At 33.7% G+C, this 19110-nt stretch overlaps 3 protein-coding genes and 1 long non-coding RNA gene across 4 annotated transcripts; 3 read left to right on the top strand and 1 right to left on the bottom strand.

Annotated features, from left to right (window-relative positions):
• The first annotated feature begins 744 nt into the window (after positions 1-744).
• LOC123891195 (polygalacturonase inhibitor-like) lies at positions 745-2167 on the top strand. Its single transcript, XM_045941038.1, has one exon. It carries the CDS (start codon positions 802-804, stop codon positions 1882-1884), a length of 1083 nt encoding a protein of 360 aa, XP_045796994.1. The 5' UTR covers positions 745-801; the 3' UTR covers positions 1885-2167.
• A 3532-nt stretch (positions 2168-5699) lies between these two features.
• Positions 5700-6942, top strand: LOC123893007 (polygalacturonase inhibitor-like). The gene has a single exon (XM_045942924.1). It carries the CDS (start codon positions 5777-5779, stop codon positions 6806-6808), a length of 1032 nt encoding a protein of 343 aa, XP_045798880.1. The 5' UTR covers positions 5700-5776; the 3' UTR covers positions 6809-6942.
• A 1783-nt stretch (positions 6943-8725) lies between these two features.
• Positions 8726-15978, top strand: LOC123892457. Its single transcript, XR_006803198.1, has 3 exons — positions 8726-8947; positions 10966-11019; positions 15630-15978. It is a non-coding gene; the product is annotated as an uncharacterized LOC123892457 (long non-coding RNA).
• On the bottom strand, positions 11658-12686 carry LOC123892456. The gene is made up of 4 exons (XM_045942237.1): positions 12546-12686; positions 12325-12449; positions 12181-12250; positions 11658-12101 (listed from the first exon to the last, which is right to left on the bottom strand). The coding sequence occupies exons 1-4, from the start codon at positions 12645-12647 to the stop codon at positions 11964-11966; spliced, it is 435 nt and encodes a 144-aa protein (XP_045798193.1). The 5' UTR covers positions 12648-12686; the 3' UTR covers positions 11658-11963.
• Positions 15979-19110: the final 3132 nt, after the last annotated feature.

Genomic DNA, 19110 nt, shown 5'->3' with positions numbered 1-19110 from the left:
GACCAAAATGACAATTTTTTTTTTTCTTTTCATTTCTTCATTTTCTTCCTCTCACTCCTTGTTCATACATTCATCAATAAAATCCAGAATTTTAAACCCAATTTTTTTAAAATATCATCAATAAAAAAATTTGTAAAATTTTAACCAAATTTTCAAATAAAATCGCTGAAACCTCAAATGAAAATATTTTTGATACAATTTGGTTGTTCCAATTTTTCCAGAAGTTATGGTAAATAACAATCGATTTAAAGGAAGAAAAGATGAAGAAGAAAAAAATATTGTCATTTTGGTCCCTCGTATTGTCGTTTTGGTCCCTCGCCATATTATTAGGCCACATGTACCAACTAATGCCTAGTCAACATGCCATGTGTCCCCAAAAAAATGCCACATCAACTTTTTTTTGTAAGGTTAACAGTTATTTTAAACATTAGGGACTAAAGTGACTAACAGATTGTAAAGTCGAGAACTATTTTATATTTTTTCTTCAGTAAGGGACTATAATGACAGCGAGTTGTACATCCAGAAATTAAAATAAGTATTTCCCCTATTTACTGCTAGTATTTACCATAGAGAACACACAAAAATAATACACACAAACAAAAATACACAATCATTCCATTTTAGATTTTCCTTATCTTTTTGTCAGTAAAAATCTTTCCCTTATCCATACACTGTTTTTTTCCACAGCATAGTAATAAGTCACGTTTAGCATGTTTTTCTAATTAAATTCTATAAAAACACCAATTCTCCCACTTAATAGTATCATTCAACATTCTAATATTCCAACCAAAAATAGAAACCATGTTTTGTAGAGCTACAATAGCTCTCACTCTCACCCTCCTCTCCCTTTTGTCACTCTCTCCACTTGGATTTGGATCCTCTCCTCCACAATCCTCTCAATCTCTCTCTGTCATGCCAATTACACCAATTACACCAATAAAAGATTGCAACTCACAAGATAAGAAAGTGTTACTCCAAATCAAAAAAGACCTTAACAACCCTTACCTTCTAGCCTCATGGGATCCAAAAACACCTTGTTGTGGCTGGTACCTCATCCAATGTGATGAAATAACAGACCGTATAATATCCCTATCTATTAGAGATAGCCCTGTATTCACCAATCTTACGGGCCATATCCCGCCTTCTGTAGGTGACCTACCTTACCTCCAAAGTCTCTCATTCCATAGACTACCTTATCTCACAGGCCCAATTCCACCCACAATCGCTAAGCTCAAAAATTTAAAATATCTTTTTATCGAATATACCAATGTCTCAGGCCCAGTACCGCCTTTTTTGGCCCAACTTAAAAACCTCATACTTCTTCACCTTACTGGCAACTACCTCTCAGGCCCAATACCAAGCGCACTTTCTCAATTGCCTAAACTCACTTCCTTACGCTTGGACGGAAACAAGCTCACGGGCTCGATTCCAGAATCATTTGGTTCATTTAAAAAGCCCGGCCCGGATATTATTCTATCTCGCAACCAGCTTTCTGGAACTATTCCAACCTCATTGGGCCAAATTGACCCAGATACGATAGACTTGTCCAGGAACAAGCTCGTAGGTGATGCTTCCGTGCTTTTTGGGAGCAAGAAAAGGACACAAAAGATTGACATTTCGAGGAATTTATTGTCGTTTGATTTTTCAAAAGTGCAAATTCCGATTAAGAGTTTGATATGGTTGGATATTAATCATAATAACATTTATGGTAAGCTTCCGGTTGAATTGGCGAAAGTGGAATTGCAACAGTTTAATGTGAGTTATAATAAGTTGTGTGGTCAGATACCTCAAGGTGGGACGAAAAGATTGCAGGATAATTTTGATAAGTATGCTTATCTTCATAACAAGTGTTTGTGTGGAGCACCACTTTCAAAATGCAAGTGATTATGAAAACTTGCTAATAATACTAAGAATCTCATGTCTCAATGAAATTATAACTAAGAATAAGAATTTATGTTTAGTACTTTAGTTTATCTATGTACTCTTTTTGAATCTTTGATAAGGTTTTTAAAGAGACAGATAAATTTTTATATTTTCTTGTATCATTCTTAGTGACTTATTTGGGGTATTAAGTTGGAATGACTTAAATGTCATCTTTGTAACCTTTTTTAAGAAGAAAAAAATTACTAGTTTCTTATATAATCTAAGCATTTTTCCCTTCACGAAACCTTAGCTTGTTAAACTTACGAATGTCAAACCTCGTGTCGTATTTTAAACTTGAGTTTGTTTTAAAAATATTTGTTGATTGATTTTTCATAAGTTTATAATGAAAATGATTTTTTTTTTTGAGTAAATGAAAATGACTTTTATGATGTTTTGGGTAATTTTTTCCCCATGATGGAAAAAAGTTTAAATATGACATTGGTAAAATATTTGATTAATTGCTTGGATTGATGAATATGTACCTTTTGCACCTTTTGGTTCTGTTGCGAGTAAAAATGATTTTAAGTGAATTAATTTTTATTAAAATTGAATTGAAAGTAAAATAATTTATGTTTAAATATATTAATATAAAGTGAGTTTAACAATAAATTTAAGTATAAAAATTAATTTTAAAATGTGAAGCTACAATTACTTCTAGAGTCAAAAAGAGTAATGAACTACGATTGTCCCATTCCAAGTCTAGGAACCAACGAATTTTCTCAACAAGAGATCTCGCTTAAATGCTTCTAATTCCTTTAGAGGCGATAACCTTTCACGAGAGCAAGCAAGCGAGTCCACATGAAACTCAACCACTCAAAAATTAAGCTCCCTAATGAGGCCCTCTAGCACTAGCACCCCTAAAGCTCCACCACATAAGCATTTTCTTGACCAATAAATTTAATGAAACTTCTCAACTATTCATCAACACTCCCTCTTATGATGCCGCCGCAACCAATATAACACTGATAAAAAAATATTACATCATTTAATAATTTGAAAAGTAAATATTACTATATTTAATTATTTTTAAAAATACTTATTTTATTTTATGAGTATGACCAAATATAATATCTTTAATCAAATGACCATCTAAAAATATCTCCCACTATCCCAACACAAACCATTGGAAACCATTTGTGTTTAATAATGCACTCTCTCCATTCTAAAATAACACATTTTTATTAAAAAAAATTTGCCTCAAAACAATTGACATTTTCAACTTTCAATGCACCAATTATTTTGGTAGAAGGGTGACTGAGCTTCCATCTCGAAAACCCAATCATACGAGTTTATATAGCCGGGCTGGCTTCCAATACGCGGACATGTCATGGATGGTCGACATTCCAACGGTCATATTCCTGGCACTCTTGTAACGTCAAATTCCACCGGAATGATGATCATTAACTGCTCATCAAGGCTTTCCAGCCGTTTTCCGGCAGCCACTTGATGACCATTAATATCATCAAGGGTCTTGACCCTACGTTGGGGGGCTATATATACGGATCTCATGTCATTCACAATGTACATATCATCTAGCACAGAAAACATTCACTCCACACTTAAACTGACTTGAGCATCGGAGTGCCTGCAGGTACACAACCCCTCTCCACTTTAACAAGGGCAATCAAGAGCACAATGTCGGCACGATCGCATTTTCTAATCAGACACGTTCAGTACGTATACTTACTTCATTGCCATACAGCTCAGTGATAGGAAAATGGCACTGCTACACGCAATAATTGAATTTGAACAACCCCCACCTCGTGAGTCGTGATCTCTTATGAAAGGACAAAGCCCATAATCATAGTGTAGACAAATGAGTAAAGTAGAAGTACAGATTTTGGTTGGGCCAAAACCACTTTTAACTTGTAGTATGATATTTTCTCTTTGGGCGGGACCATGTATCTTTTATACCCTCCAATATTTTAATTTTGTTCTTGATAAAAACTTTGGTTCGCAGAAATCGAAGTTTTTTCTAGTTTAAATTCAGGAAAATTTCGGTTAACAGAAACCGAATTTTTTTTTCAAGGCAAAAAAAATTCGGTTCGTAAAAACCGAAGTTTTTATTGAAAGACAAAAAAGTAAAATTCAAAAGGTGAAAAAAAACCATAACAGGCCTAAAAAGAAAATGAGTTGTAGTATAGCACAGTAGTACTTCCTCAAATCAAAAGATGTGTATAAAAAAATAAGTGCCTACTAAGTAGTTTATGTTTTGACTATATTTATAATAAATAAATTATGGGTCAGGCTAAATAGTATATTCAGGACATTTATTTATTAAGCATATTAAAAATGAAAATTAAAGATAAAATTAAGGATAGAAAGATAATTTTTTTTTTTTTATATTTTTAAGATATTGAATTAATAAGTTTTAAAATAAAATTTTGGCAAAATTATGCTGCACATTTTTTTTTTAACACTTTGGTCTTTTAACTTTTCTATGTAACAATTTAATCATTTATCTTTTTTTTTTTTGTAACACTTTAATCCTTTATTTTTTTTTGTAACACACTTTAGTTTTTATCTTTTTTTATCCGTAACACTTTGGTCTTTTATCTTATTTATTTATAAAAAATAAAGGACCTATATGTTACAAATAAAAAAAATAAAGGACCAAAGTGTTATAAAAAAAGATAAAGGATCAAAGTGTTACAAAAGAAAAGATAAAGGACCAAAGTGTTACAAAAAAAATATAAAGGACCAAAGTGTTAAAAAAAAATAAGATAAAAGACATACAGTGTAATTTTGCCTAAAATTTCTTATTAATATGCCTAACTAGTGCCCAATTTAGCATTTTCCAAAAATTATCATAATCTCTAAAGTTTTAATTTTTCAGATTTCTTATATTTAGGCAAAACTCCAAGGTATTTTTATTTTACAACACGCATAAATACAATTAAATATACAATATTTTCGCTTTCCAAGTTAAATTTATTTTAGGAAAATCAAAGAGAATCCAAATATCTTCCTCCCTAACAAAATACACATAAAATTCATCCTTTTAAATTTACTTAATAGTTAATGTTTTGTTTTTTTTTCTTTCACCATAAGTTTAATCTGGTATCGAACAGTGGGACTTCCTACCAAGTTCAGCACCAATCACCATTGAATTAACTAACGATCGATGATAATTAATGTATTTGATCACATAGGGAGTAACATATAATCGAGGACAAAATATATGACAATATATTTCAAATATATTAATTAATCAATATACTTATACTCTCTCCGGTCCTAAATATAAGAGAAATTTTGCTTTTTAGATTCATTGAGAATCTAATACATCTAGTTCATAATATGGACTAGATACATTAGATTCTCAATGAATCTAAAAAATAAATTTCCTCTTATATTTAGGACCGGATGGAGTATTTGAGTAACATATATAATCTTGACATTGTAAAATTTTACATGAAAAATATTTATGATAGTTGTAACATTGTAAAATTATATTTATGATAGTTCATAAGGAGTTCTACCAAAATTATATTTATGATAGTTGTACCATTGTAAAATTTTACATGAAAAATATATCAATATATTGAGTTCAAGTGACTAATTAATTTCTTTTAATTTTTTTTTCCAATTCCTAAAAAAATAATATATTTTTAGACTTTATTTACTTGTTATAGAAGTACTATTTACACCTTTCACAATGTTACGATGAAGCATGCACAGAAAATTGACATTGACATAAACATATACTGTAATTCATTATTTTATTTTATTCCATGTAACTAACAAGTCATGTGTTTCTCATTATTATTAGGCTTATTCTATAAGTACCAATGTTCCATCAATTCTCTCCCACCCCACTGCCCTACCATTAAAGTTCAAATTACAACAAAAAATGAGAACCAAGTTTGGTGGAACTGCAATGATTCTAGCATTATGTCTCCTCTCACTACTACTACTGTCCCCAGTTGCATTATCTGAGAAATGTAACCCTCAAGACAAGAAGGTACTCCTCAGATTCAAGAAGGAACTCAACAACCCTTACTTTCTAGCCTCATGGAATCCACAAACGGACTGTTGTGATTGGTATTGCGTCAAGTGCGACATCAAAACGCATCGTATCACGGCCTTAATTATGAAATCTTCTGTGCCAGACACAAATCTCTCGGGCCACATACCCCCGTCCGTCGGTGACCTCCCAAATCTCGAAAACCTCGAATTCCATAAACTTTCCAGGCTCACAGGCCCAATTCAACCCACTATCGCCAAGCTCACAAAACTCAAGTACCTTTTTATCGAATATACCGGTGTCTCAGGCCCGATACCATCTTTCTTGGGCCAACTTAAAAATCTCCAGCTACTTTACCTTTCCGCCAACAACCTCTCAGGCCCAATACCAAGCTCACTTTCCCAGTTGCCTAACCTCGAGTCCTTACATTTGGACCGAAACAAGCTCACTGGCCCAATACCTAAATCATTTGGTTCATTCAAAAAGCCCGGCCCAAATATCGACTTGTCTCACAACCAACTTTCTGGGCCCATTCCAACTTCATTGGGCCAAATAGACCCAGAGAGCATAGACTTTTCGAGGAACAAACTCGAAGGTGATGCTTCCGTGCTTTTCGGGAGCAAGAAAAGGACACGGACACTTGACCTTTCAAGAAACTTATTGTCGTTTGATTTTTCGAAAGTTGATTTTCCAAAACAAAGTTTGATATGGTTGGATGTGAATCATAATAAGATTTATGGGAAGATTCCAGCTGCATTGACAAAAGTGGAAAATTTGCAACTATTTAATGTGAGTTATAATCAATTGTGTGGTGAGATTCCAAGAGGTGGGACTGGAATATTGCAGGACAAGTTTGATGAGTATGCTTACTTGCATAACAAGTGTTTGTGTGGCAAACCACTTTCAAAATGCAAGTGATAATGAGGTCTAGCTTAGTTAAAAATGCATTTCTAGTTTAAATAAGAAATAGAATTTGCATTTGGGTATCATTTGAATGTTATGTAATGTTTAATTGCTAATTAAGTTGAGCTGCTATTATAAGTTTCGTTTAATCTAAGCTTCTTTTTCTTTTCTGTTTATAATTCCACAAAATCTTAGCTTGTTAAAACTAAGAATTATAAACCTCTTCAAAATAATTGTTCTAATAAGACCATTTTAAGGCCAAATCAGTACTCCATAAATTGTTTTCAACAAGTAACTCGGTCTTTGTACGATTGTAACGTTCCAATGTGACGAAGTTGACAAAATCCACAGGATTTTAGAATCTTAAAGAACATCTACATGGTGTAAAGTTTAGGATCCTGCAGACTGCGTCAAAAATAAAGATGTAGTGATAAGAATGTGTATATGGACAATCTTGTTGTCTAGAAACTAGATGCAATTTGATTTTGCAAGAAAATAATACTCTCTTTGGTTCTATATATAAGAGAAAGTTTATTTTCTAGATTCATCGTAAAGTTGATGTATTTAGACCATAATGTTGTCTAGATACATCAACTTTACAATGAATCTAAAATGTAAATTTTTTCTTATATATAGCACCGAAAAGAGTATATTCCGTTGAAGAAATCAAAGTCAAAATTTAGGTAAAAATATTTTTTAAAAGTTGAAGTTCATGCGTCAATGGTAAATGTAAAAAATAGGAGTACTTTACCAAATACATTTTGGATTATTTTAAATTGGAAAAAACTAACATGTGTTTTTAAGGGCACATGACCTTGAGGGCACATGTTAAGAAACTCAATAAAGAAATAATAATATTAAAAGTTATGTATTTAACTTTTTCAAAATCAAAATAGTATTTTGTGTTCAATGCAAAACTTCGACTTTTAGGTTCTTTATCACGTGCCCACATGATAGGGGAAAAGATCACTTCCTGTGACATTTTCACGGGAGAGAGTCCAGTAGGCTCATCCACCCTTCATTCTTTGTCTTTTTAATTATAATGTTAGTTTTATTAATTTGAATGAACGACTTTTTCTAACATATGAACAAGTGGTTCATGTGGTGCACCATGCACAAGTCTCGAATAACATTATAACAAATATTGTGATTGCATCTCTTTAGCTCTATTGTAAACTCTTGTAGTCTACCTCGGTACGCCTTGTACTGGGGAGGCTGTTTGTGTTAATATATTTCATTTTAGTTTCTTCAAAAAAAAAACATTATAACGAATACGAATTTTACAAAATCGACCGTTGGATTGAAAGATTATATCATATAGATCATCCATAGAAATTTTTAGAAAAATTGAAAATCATTTGATATGTTATTGAGATCAATCAAAATTAACAGTTTATGAGTTTATGAGATTCTATTTTTCAAAACACCGGAATGTGAATGAAAAAAGATAGTTTTTTTTTTAAAAAAAAAAAGATAGATTTGAAACTACATTTTAGTCTATTTTGAAAAATAGATTCCAAAAAAATATAAATTTTGGAAAACATTTTCCAAAAATTATTTATGAGGGTAAAATTGGAATTTCAGAAAGGCCGAAAGAAACATGAGGGATGGAAAGAGAAAAATTCTTAAAAAACATTGTTTTTAGATTTATACCACTAACATAAATTTATGTATTATTGCGTAAGTACAATTTAATTTATAATTATATAAATATTGATATACATTGATTTGAATTTGAAATTCTACGCTTTTTTATATTTAAAATATGGCAAATTCTCCGGTGCAGGATGGGTTTTTTGCTGCACCGGTACGCACAAATGACAAATTGCCATGTGGATGTGTTGATTTTATGCCTTTCGACCCCACCAATGAGCCTTGGGTGGATTTTACCAAAACGCCCCCTTACTTACTTTGCAACTTCTGATTAACCTTCCCTCTAATTAATCACCTCCCCTTAAATTATCACCTTCCCTCTAATTTATTTACAAAAAAAAATAGGAGCTTGCTTCGTGGATCTGTTTCGACTTTGCTCATCTCCTTCACGACACAATCAGAAGTTCTTCAAATTCAAACCCAGCTTCGTGGATCTGCTTCTTCTTCAACCCCAGCATTTTCGAGCTCGGTTCCTCGGTTACGGATCTCTCGCTATTACAGGTTTGTTTTATTTGTTTCACTGTTACGGATCTATCTATAAGAGTAATTTCTGCAATATCTCTATATAATTTGTTAGTTTGGGTTTGATTTTCCGCACTTGTGCCGTTTTACTTTATCGTAATACTGGAGATATTTGGTGAGTTCAAATGAAAGATTACACTATGAATAGATTAAAAACGAATTATTTAAAAAGTCGCGTGTTTAAAAACAAAATTTTCTACATATAATTTTCCTGAATAATTTGTGGTCGGTTGTTGTTCAAATCCGATTAATATGGTTGAGTGGGGAATAAATATGCACCAAGACAATAAACGGTGCACTTGAGAGGTTAGTGTAAATTAAAAACCAGTTAGTGGGAACTTGAGTGGTTTAAGGGAAGTAAATCCAGATCCGTAAATACTAGTGGGAACTGGGAAGTGAAAAAAAATTAGTGGGAAGGAAATACTGGTCAGTGAGAAGTTATTGTTGACAAACTTTCAAATTCATTTCATGCGTATATAAAACCCACATACACTTAGGCTAATTTCACTCATTCTTGTTTACGCGAAAAAATCTTTCTTTCTTTTATTCTACTATATCCTACCTTACTCTCATTTTAATATCATGGGTTCTTCTTCTCATTCTTCTCCTTCTCATTCTTCTCCTTGTCCATGAAAAGTTTGCTAGTTGAAGAGGATTTCTTGTTTCTTCTAGAAACCCCAGGTATGACCGATCGCTTTCGCTCTTTAATTAGTGAAATTAAAGAGATTACTGATCTATCAACAGATCAAAAATCTTTCTTGCACATGGCAGAGATGTTTTATTCTCTGCTTGCTTCCGATAAACCCTTGTTTCTTGCTGTTTGGTCTGAAAATGATGAAATCCAAAACGAGTGGCTTATTTTGATCGACAAAACAAAGACTGCCCGGGAGAATGTCAAAGTGTGGAGTTCCACGTACAAAGTTTACCGCGAAGAGGAGCGGTCACTTGATAAAAATCTGAACAAATTTTGGAAAAGTTGTCCTCTCTTTGGAAAAGAAAGAGAGGAGAGGAATTTGGACAATGATATACGGGATGTGATGAATCAATTGCATCCTCTTAAGAAACGGATGGCAGAAGTCCAAGGGGCTATTGCAGATGCTTTGGTGAGACTTCAAGACCGAAGTTGCATCTTAGGCCGTTTTGAAGGGAAGATGGATGACCTGTAAGTTTACAAGCTTAAAATTAGTAAACTAGAAGAAATCATGCACCACAAGTACTTGTGATTACAGGAAGCGTGGGATAAGCTTAGGACTTTTGGCCACCTTATGTAATTTACAATAATTTATTATTAATCTTCAGTCTTATTTTTATGTTAATTTATTTTAAAGATTTATGTTAATTTATTTTAAATATTTCAATCTTATTTTTATCCCAACACACCTTCAATCTTATGTAATATTCTCTGTCAGTCAACCTAAAACCAAAGAACAAAGTGTCTCGTACAGGTTACATGAATTTTAAGGTCGTTAAGCCAATCCCTTAAAATCGCACTAAATTTGTACTAAATTTGTACAAGAATATTATGTTGGGGTCGTGGGCACTGGTAGCTTAATTCACTTTGATGTAAGGTGGTTAAGTTCACATTGGATTTAATATTTTAATTAAGTTCACTTTGACATGATTTGTGTATTACTCCCTCTTTTTGCAATCCCTTAAAACTGTTCTTTTTTATTTTCAATCTGCAGTTGTTGTCGTTCATTTTACCTGGTTTTTGTCGTTCATTCAGCCCGTTTTTGAAGGGTGTTGTTGACTTTACCTGGTTATGTTCACTTTGATGTAAGGTGGTTAAGTTCACATTGGATTTAATATTTTAATTAAGTTCACTTTGACATGATTTGTGTATTACTCCCTCTGTTTGCAATCCCTTAAAACTGTTCTTTTTATTTTCAATCGGCAGTTGCTGTCATTCATTTTACCTGGTTTTTTGGTTCCTTCTATATACTTATGCATACTGTGTGGTAGTTACCATCATGGCTTGTGTATATCTATTTTCACAGGTTGTGCCAGCGTAGAGCTTTAGAGAATGAGTAGGGCAATCGTCAAAATACCAGGTACATGTAGTTATTATTTTATAAGGCCATTTTAAAGTCTTAGCTAAAATGCAATTATAGGGTCTAGTTCTAATCATTGTAGTTGTTGAATAAGTTGTAATACACGCGAATATACATAGAAACATGCTGCCATGTACACCTGTTTATTTTTTATATATGCTAAGATGTGCTAATACATTAAGCAAGACTGAAAATAATTAGGAAGCTTTTCCAAATTGAATTCCAGATGCTTAATGAATAGGAGTTGATAATTGCGCTCAACCTGACTTTGTTTTGAAAACAATTTCACCGTTGCTTATCGGGGGATAAAGTAAAGGCCCAACTTGCATAAAGCACAGTAAGGGACAACATTATCCGCCTGCTACCCGGGCCCATGAAAACAAAAATCTTATAAAATTACACAATTAAGATACAATATAATACATTTTTAAATTTATAAATATTGGCGGAAAAAAAGAACCACACGCACGATCCCACCACTCCATTACCATAGAACGTGGAGAATAGGGACTTCAGAGGCAAAACTGTCACTCCCAGAGGCCTATATATATCGCATAGAAGCAAGTATACACTAGACACCACACATCAGTACCAGAACCCACAACTAACCAGCAAAATATAACATTCAAATTGTAACCATAAAATTAGAACATTCTAATTGTACCATAATACATAGAGATTCAAATTGTACCATAATAAATAATACAGCAGCAACATCAGTACCAAAACCCACAGCTAAGCCACTGCAACATCAGTACCATAAATTGTACCATAATACATAATCCGACCATTGTCCAAATCATACAAAACCCACAGCTAACCCACTGCAAAATCAGTACCATAAATTGTACCATAATACATACCAAAAAACATAACATTTCAAGTTGTCCCATAATACATAATCCGACCATTGTCCAAATCATACATTGTACAAATCATACAAATTACACCCCTTTACGCAATGATGATCTTTTCTTGCGCGCATTGAAATCTTCAGCATTCTGCATTACGATTGACTTGTGTTTATTATATGGCGCCAACACCAAATCAATCGCAATCTGCAGTCTGGATCCATTGTCCACCTATACAAACCGATAAAAACTTAAAACTCTACAATATACAAAACTCTAAATTCAGAATCTACTGTGTAATGTTTCATACCTCCACTTTGTATCCTTCCTCCTCCTTTGCAGATGTCATCCAAAGGATGACGAAGACTGCACAGTCATTCCTACAATATATCTTCGTATTTAGAGTCTTGAATGGATGTACTTTTATAAAAATGTAGTTTATATAACCGCTTACGAGTTAATGCCCTGTGAACCAGCGGCACTGGGGAAAGACATGTGAAAATGCGACACCAGTGGCCTAGGTGTGCTCGGATTGTCGTAAAATATGCCACTTTGCAGCATTCCCTCCATAAACAGCGCCTGGCCAAAATAATTTCTTATAACACTATTAATTTGTATAATTCGTATATTATCATAGTACTAATATACAGTTGGAGACAAGTGACCGAATTTCACCATAGTTTTTATGCTCCGCGTTATGTTGTGGGAAGACTTTGTCATGGGGAAAGAGTCAAGGTAGGTCAATTTCTCCTTCTCAAAATCAATGACTAACAGCATCCAGTGTGGGCCACACGTTGAGTCGTGGAAAGGTATGAAAACCTTTATAATAAATACAAAACATATTATAAAAAACAACGATGAATTGATGGGTATTATCCCATACAAATGCTCTTTGTAAGTTTGTGTGTTAGTGTATTACCTTTGACAGTTTGTCGGCCTTTCCCATGAATGCCTTAAAGTGCTTCTTGGCCACTGTTGTGTGGGAGCACTCCCAGGACAGAATATATTGCTGTGACGCATTACAGTTATTTTTTAAAATCAGCAAAAAAATTATTAAAAAGGGCATTAATGTACGAGTATAGAAAGACCACAATAGAAATACCAGGAAACATCCAGGCAATATAAAGTGGACAGCACCGATAAACTAACGCGAAAAGCAAAACAAAAGCTATATTTTGCTTTTAAAATCTAATTTATAAGTTTTACTGAGAATGTTAGTAGTATACCGAAAACGTTGTTGGGAGATACCAGCAATTTGCATTTGACATTGATTGTCTGGCCGTGTGCGTCATCATGCACGCTGCCAGACTGATGATCTGCAACATAATATTCTCGGTTAGAATCTGAACAAATAATAATAATAATAATAATAATAATAATAATATTCTCGGTAATGACATTTAGTTAATAATATTACCTCGTCATCAACCAGTTGCTTGGGGATCAAACAGTTCATCTTTTGCCTGGTTGCTTGACAGTACCCATTCTCGGGACTGATAAAAACATCATTCCTGTATAGCAAACTTATGTTATGTTACTAATGAATATGAAACAATAATTCGATCCCATTTAAATTAAATTCAAAATGAATATTTCCATTCGGTCGTTCAAAAACATCACTCACTCGCTAATGTGTTGGCTTTTTCTTCGGTGGAACATGTAGGTTGCTATTTGGGTCTCTTCCTCGGTCAGGTACATGTCGTTGGTCAGCTTAAATGTATTACCCAGCCACTGTATAAAAAACATTGGCACAATTAGTTACGCATTGTTGACTTACTATGAGCACAATAGTTTCAGCTACAAGTTGTTGACTTACTGGGGGCACATGGGTTTTCCCAAAAGAGATGACATTGCCATGCTTTTTTGACGGGTTTATGTTAAACCCAGTTCGCGTGCATGTTGCCTTTACGGGCCCTCTGTTTTTTTTGCAATTAGCTGGCGCTCCGAACAGTTTGCTTCCATTATTCCCTGCCTCTTCTTCTGGTTTCATTACCTCCTTAGCCTTCCTTTTCTTTTTTCCTGTTCCTGAGACTTCCTTTGCGTTGTTCTGCGCCGCGGTTTGGAGTATGGTTTCTTTCAGCTCCGCAAACGATTCTTTCATCGTTTCTTTCATACTTTCAAATCCATGCTCCAAAACATCTATCCTTCCCCTCAAATCCTGTTTAGATGTGTAATTGCACTTAAGGCATTAGCTAAATGGTTACATGTAATGAATTGTGATATTGTTTAAATTCATGTACAAAGTTCATCCAGAAATGTCATACATTGCTCTTTTTTGAATCTTTATTCTTTTCTATGAGAGCGCTCCAATCAACAGATTCCTTTTCATTAACCGGACACCTTGGATTCTGTTACGTGAATTTTAACTTATTAGATCAACAAAATGGTTGCCGGCAGTAACATAAGGATGAACAACAACATAGAACAGCATATGTAGAGTTCATCTGGAAATTTACCCCAACGCGTGTTTTTGTCTCTTTTATGCGTTTTCTGTGATTAATCCATATCGTGTCCCCTAGTCTTCGACCCTATTCATCGTGTCGTTTAACTTATAAGATAAGATTAACATAATTTTACTAGCAGAAACATTAATGGCACCAACATTAATTTCCTAAGATTCGTGTGCACAGTTCATCAAGAATATTCATACCTGGTATGTTGTTGCTTTGTTATCCTGTTCCGTGTCATTACTCTGGTCATCTGATGGCATCTCATCTTCCTGATATTTTAAACCCTGTTCACAGTGTCGTTTAACTTATAAAATTGTCAAAAATCGCTACAAAGATTCGTCAAACAAATCGTAAATTTCATACACAGTGTTTTTTGTCATCAGCCCATTTGTTGGCCACCGCCTCGCTATCTTTACTTGTACCCTGTTTTCCATGTCATTTAACTTGTAAGATTTTTAACTTATAATATAAGTTTGTCTAAAACGGCTACAAAAAATCGTTAGACAAAGGATCGTAAATTTCATACACAGTGTTTTCCGGATTCTTTCTTCTATTTTTTATCATCGGTCCATTTGCTGGCCACCGCCTCGCTATCTTTACTTGTACGCTGTTTTCCATGTCATTTAACTTGTAAGATTTTTAACTTATAATATAAGTTTGTCTAAAACGGCTACAAAAAATCGTTAGACAAAGGATCGTAAATTTCATACACGGTGTTTTCCGGATTCTTTCTTCTGTTTTTTATCATCGGTCCATTTGCTGGCCACCGCCTCGCTATCTTTACTTGTACCCTGTTTTCCATGACATTTACCTTGTAAGATTGATTAACTAAATGGTTGATAGGAAAAATAGTATAATATTGTTAAAATTGGTTTGCAAATTCATCCAGAAATTTACCCTATCCATGTTTAGGGTGTCATTTAAATTGTAAGATTGTCTAAAATGATTACAAAGTATATTAAATTTCATACATGTTTCTTGTATATTCTGGTGTGCAACCATTCCTCATCTTTTCCATGACATTCGTTGACTTGATTTAACTGTTTCTGTCCGCTGTGTATTCCATTTATATACATGTAAATAGTCAGTCTTGTAATGCAAGACAACCCTGAATGCACACTGGTTTTTTCCCTGTAGAAAGATAGGTAAGAACCTGTAAAACATATTAATATGATGTGTACCTGGATGATACGTTCACTGGATTTGTTGCTGTTCCAGCTTCTTGAAATGTAAATGATTTCTTTGCTTTTGGCGGAGTTGGGGTTGCGGCAACTGCCTCGTCGTCTGAGTCGTTAAATGTTTCATGTAGGTTTGATTTGCTTTGTGAAACTAGAGGATCATGGGGTGAGTATATCGTCTTATTTTGGAGGGGTGAAGTAGCTGATTGGCCATCCGAAGAATACATTGCAAGTTTGATCAAGGTGACTGTTACTTGGTAGGAGGATGTGATTTTAAGACAAGTATGGTCACTTGTGGGTGTGATTTATATATCATTTCATCTCACTTCAACCTTAGTTTATGCCTAATGGCTAACTGCAGTTAGTGCTCGGTTAGTGTATGTAAATAATGTAAATTGAGGTTGTAATGTAGTTATGTAATTTAGAGTAGCATAGTTAGATGGTACGTATTAGTTTAGTTGGATTATGGTACGTATTAGTTTAGTTGGATTATATGGCATTAGATGGTAATGTAATCAGTTTAATTGAAATGGTATTAGTTTGACTTGGTTTATTCTTATTTTAGTTTGATAGCATATGATAACACTTTACCAACTTTGCATTTAATGTAGACATGTTGCAAGACAGGATTTTGCTGGGCGCTGTCTTTTGCTGCATAAAAGGGGGATACATGTTGCTGCTTGTATTTAATGCAGAATAGTGAAACTATGGTTAGGGGAAGGGTTATGATTAGCTGCACTCCAGATTGCAGGGAGGTGCAGTCACTAACACTCATCTTGGAAAAAAATGTTCTGATATGTAAATTTTTTTCGGCAATGCTAAATGGCACGACTTGCACTGTCGTTGGATTTGCATGATGCGCTAGTTCCGTTATTATTTTTTCATATACTGTTGTATGAAAGTATTATATTATTATATAATACGTAGTAAGTGTTAACGTGATAAATTGATAATTGTTAGTTTACCATCAAATATTTCAAACAAAATATTCGTCCAAGTTAAATATACTTTTTAAAATAAAAAAATTGTCCCCGTGATTATAGTTACTTAGTTAGTAGAGATATTGCATGTAAAATGTAGGACCGAGGAGTAATAATGTATATGGTTATCAATGATAGGTCCAAACATTTCACGACAAACACTGTAGTGCAATTAAGCATTTTTCGTTTTTTTTTTTGTTACCGGAACACTTTGGAAAAAAATGTTCAGGTATATAAATTTTTTCTTTTTTTTTAAACACACTTTTCTAAACATCCCTACACACTTTTTTTCAAAGTGTTCAGGTAAAAAAAAATTATATATCAGAATGCTTTTTTCCAAAGTGTTCCGGTAACCAGGGACGGAGGCACTTGGAGGAGAATGGGGGCACCGGCCTGCACAAAGGTTTGGAAAAAAAATTTATAGTATATATGGCTAGATAGCCTAGATCACATTCATGTATCATCCATGAAAAAGTTGTTACATGAATCTAAAAGTTGTGTTCATTTCCATCCATTCACTACACACGTACTGAGTACATACTTTATATATTTTTTAGTCCATGTCATTAGTTTTAGTTAAAAAACTAATGGCAAATGCTAGTGCCCCGGACACTATTTAAGATCTTAAATAGTAAACATTAATATAATTTTTATAGAAATTTATAAAGTCGACGCATTGGAAAATCGTTAGCAAGACCAAAAACTAAAATGGTAAATAAGTAAATTGTATAATTAACTTTTTAAAATTAAAAAAAAAATAAAAAATACTTGTTTTTTCTAATGTGAAATTTACTTCTTTTTGGCTTGCTTAACATATTGTGTATCCATTGATATATTTACTTTTAAAGTTATATTTGATCGATATTACCCGTGACAACTGCAACAGTCGATATTACTCTTCGCTCTTTGTTATTCTTTCTTCTCCTTATTTTGCAGGAGAGTTTTTTAAGTAGTTGGATTATCATAAGAAGCTTTAACTACATCAAGATAAGATTCATTAGCAATGCCAAACTTCGAATTTGTCCGATCTCTTAACAATATTGTTAAACAGTTTTTTAAAAATACAAAGCTTTCGCTAATTTCTTTGAAATATTGATCTGGTCAAATTGCTACTGGGATATTGTTTTGGTACCCAGCTACCTTTGTTAGGTCAGCTTAGAGACAATTTTTTTCAAAGACAACATTGAGCATAATTTTTCAAGCAAATAAACTATGGTCACATTATGTTTGTCAACACATACCATAAACTATGGTAAAGTTCATGCAGACATAAGCATTGTACAGATTACAAATAACATTATGCATACAAAGATAACAAACTTCATGCGACTCTTGTTTGATTTGTACTCCCCATGGATCTCACTAGCCTACACATATAATAAAAAAAGAAGAACATCAGTAAATATACTATGAGAATAAATAAATATATAAATAAATAAATTGAATTGCTTTTGACGCAAAGTAGCCCAAATCGGTCATAAGGGCTCATAAGCATTAATGACACGTGGCACATGATTGATCTAAGGGCTCATAAGCATTGAAAGTCACCTACCTTTAATGGGCTAAAATTAGAGAATATATTGGTCCCGTTTTTGTTCAGTTTAGAAACGGTGCCACATGCACCGATAATGCTGCTCTTACTGTTACTGACGTTATGATGCTTTTGCACTATTCTAATACTGACGTTAGAATGATTGAACTGCGAAAGCAGTGCACAGTGACGGCAACTCAGTCAGAGCAATTGAAAGACTGGTAGACAGTAACCAGATACTGGAGAGAGAGAGAGAGAGGGGCACGTGAACAAGTAGGACAAGTGACTAACTACTTGGTCAAAGCGAAAGGGTTCTCTCCAGTGGGACACAAATACCATTACTTTTCCAATTTTTTACTTTTCCACTTGCATATAACTACTAGCTCTAACGGCTTGGTTTGTCTTCAAGCTGGAATAAACAGTGCACACCTATGTTGCATGGGTACTCCATTTTAGACCGAGTACCGGTACCGGATACATACCGGGTACCGGTACGCGTATGGTACTCCCCCGGTACGCACCGACGCCGTACCTATTTTTTTTGTTTTGTTTTTTGCAACGGGTACACGCGTGGTACACCTGTGGTACTCGCGTGGTACACCAATTCAAAAAAAACACGATTTTTTTTCTCCTTTTTCTTTTATTATTAGTTTTTTTATAGGAAGATTTACGTTTTTTATTTGTTTATAATATAAAGTAGCAATTATTGCTAAAAAACAATAAAAAAGTAGCCGCCGGAATTATTCACTCATTTTTTATTGGGGTTTAGCTTTTTTTAGGGTTACGGGTTTAGTTTTTTTTTCCTAACAACCACTACTACATTTTAAATAACTTGTGTAATTTATGGACTTACCTTGCCCTGGACAACACATAGAGGTGGTCTTGTAAAATTAGAATTTTTCAAAACAAATACTGATTATTAACTCAAAACACAAAAAGCATACATATTTATTATTTTTCAAAACACAAAAGCATTCTGATTTTGTTTAAAACAGATAAAACACTGTGAGATAATACCAACGCACGTTCCTCGCCGGCTTTGATCTTTCCAGTGTTTAGTAGAAACCTGGATATGGTTCCTCGCCCCACAGGCTCACGAAC

This window comes from Trifolium pratense, linkage group LG6, assembly GCF_020283565.1.
Source record: "Trifolium pratense cultivar HEN17-A07 linkage group LG6, ARS_RC_1.1, whole genome shotgun sequence".
In the NCBI taxonomy this organism is placed as follows: domain Eukaryota; kingdom Viridiplantae; phylum Streptophyta; class Magnoliopsida; order Fabales; family Fabaceae; genus Trifolium; species Trifolium pratense.
This window is presented reverse-complemented; position numbering and strand designations above follow the sequence as displayed.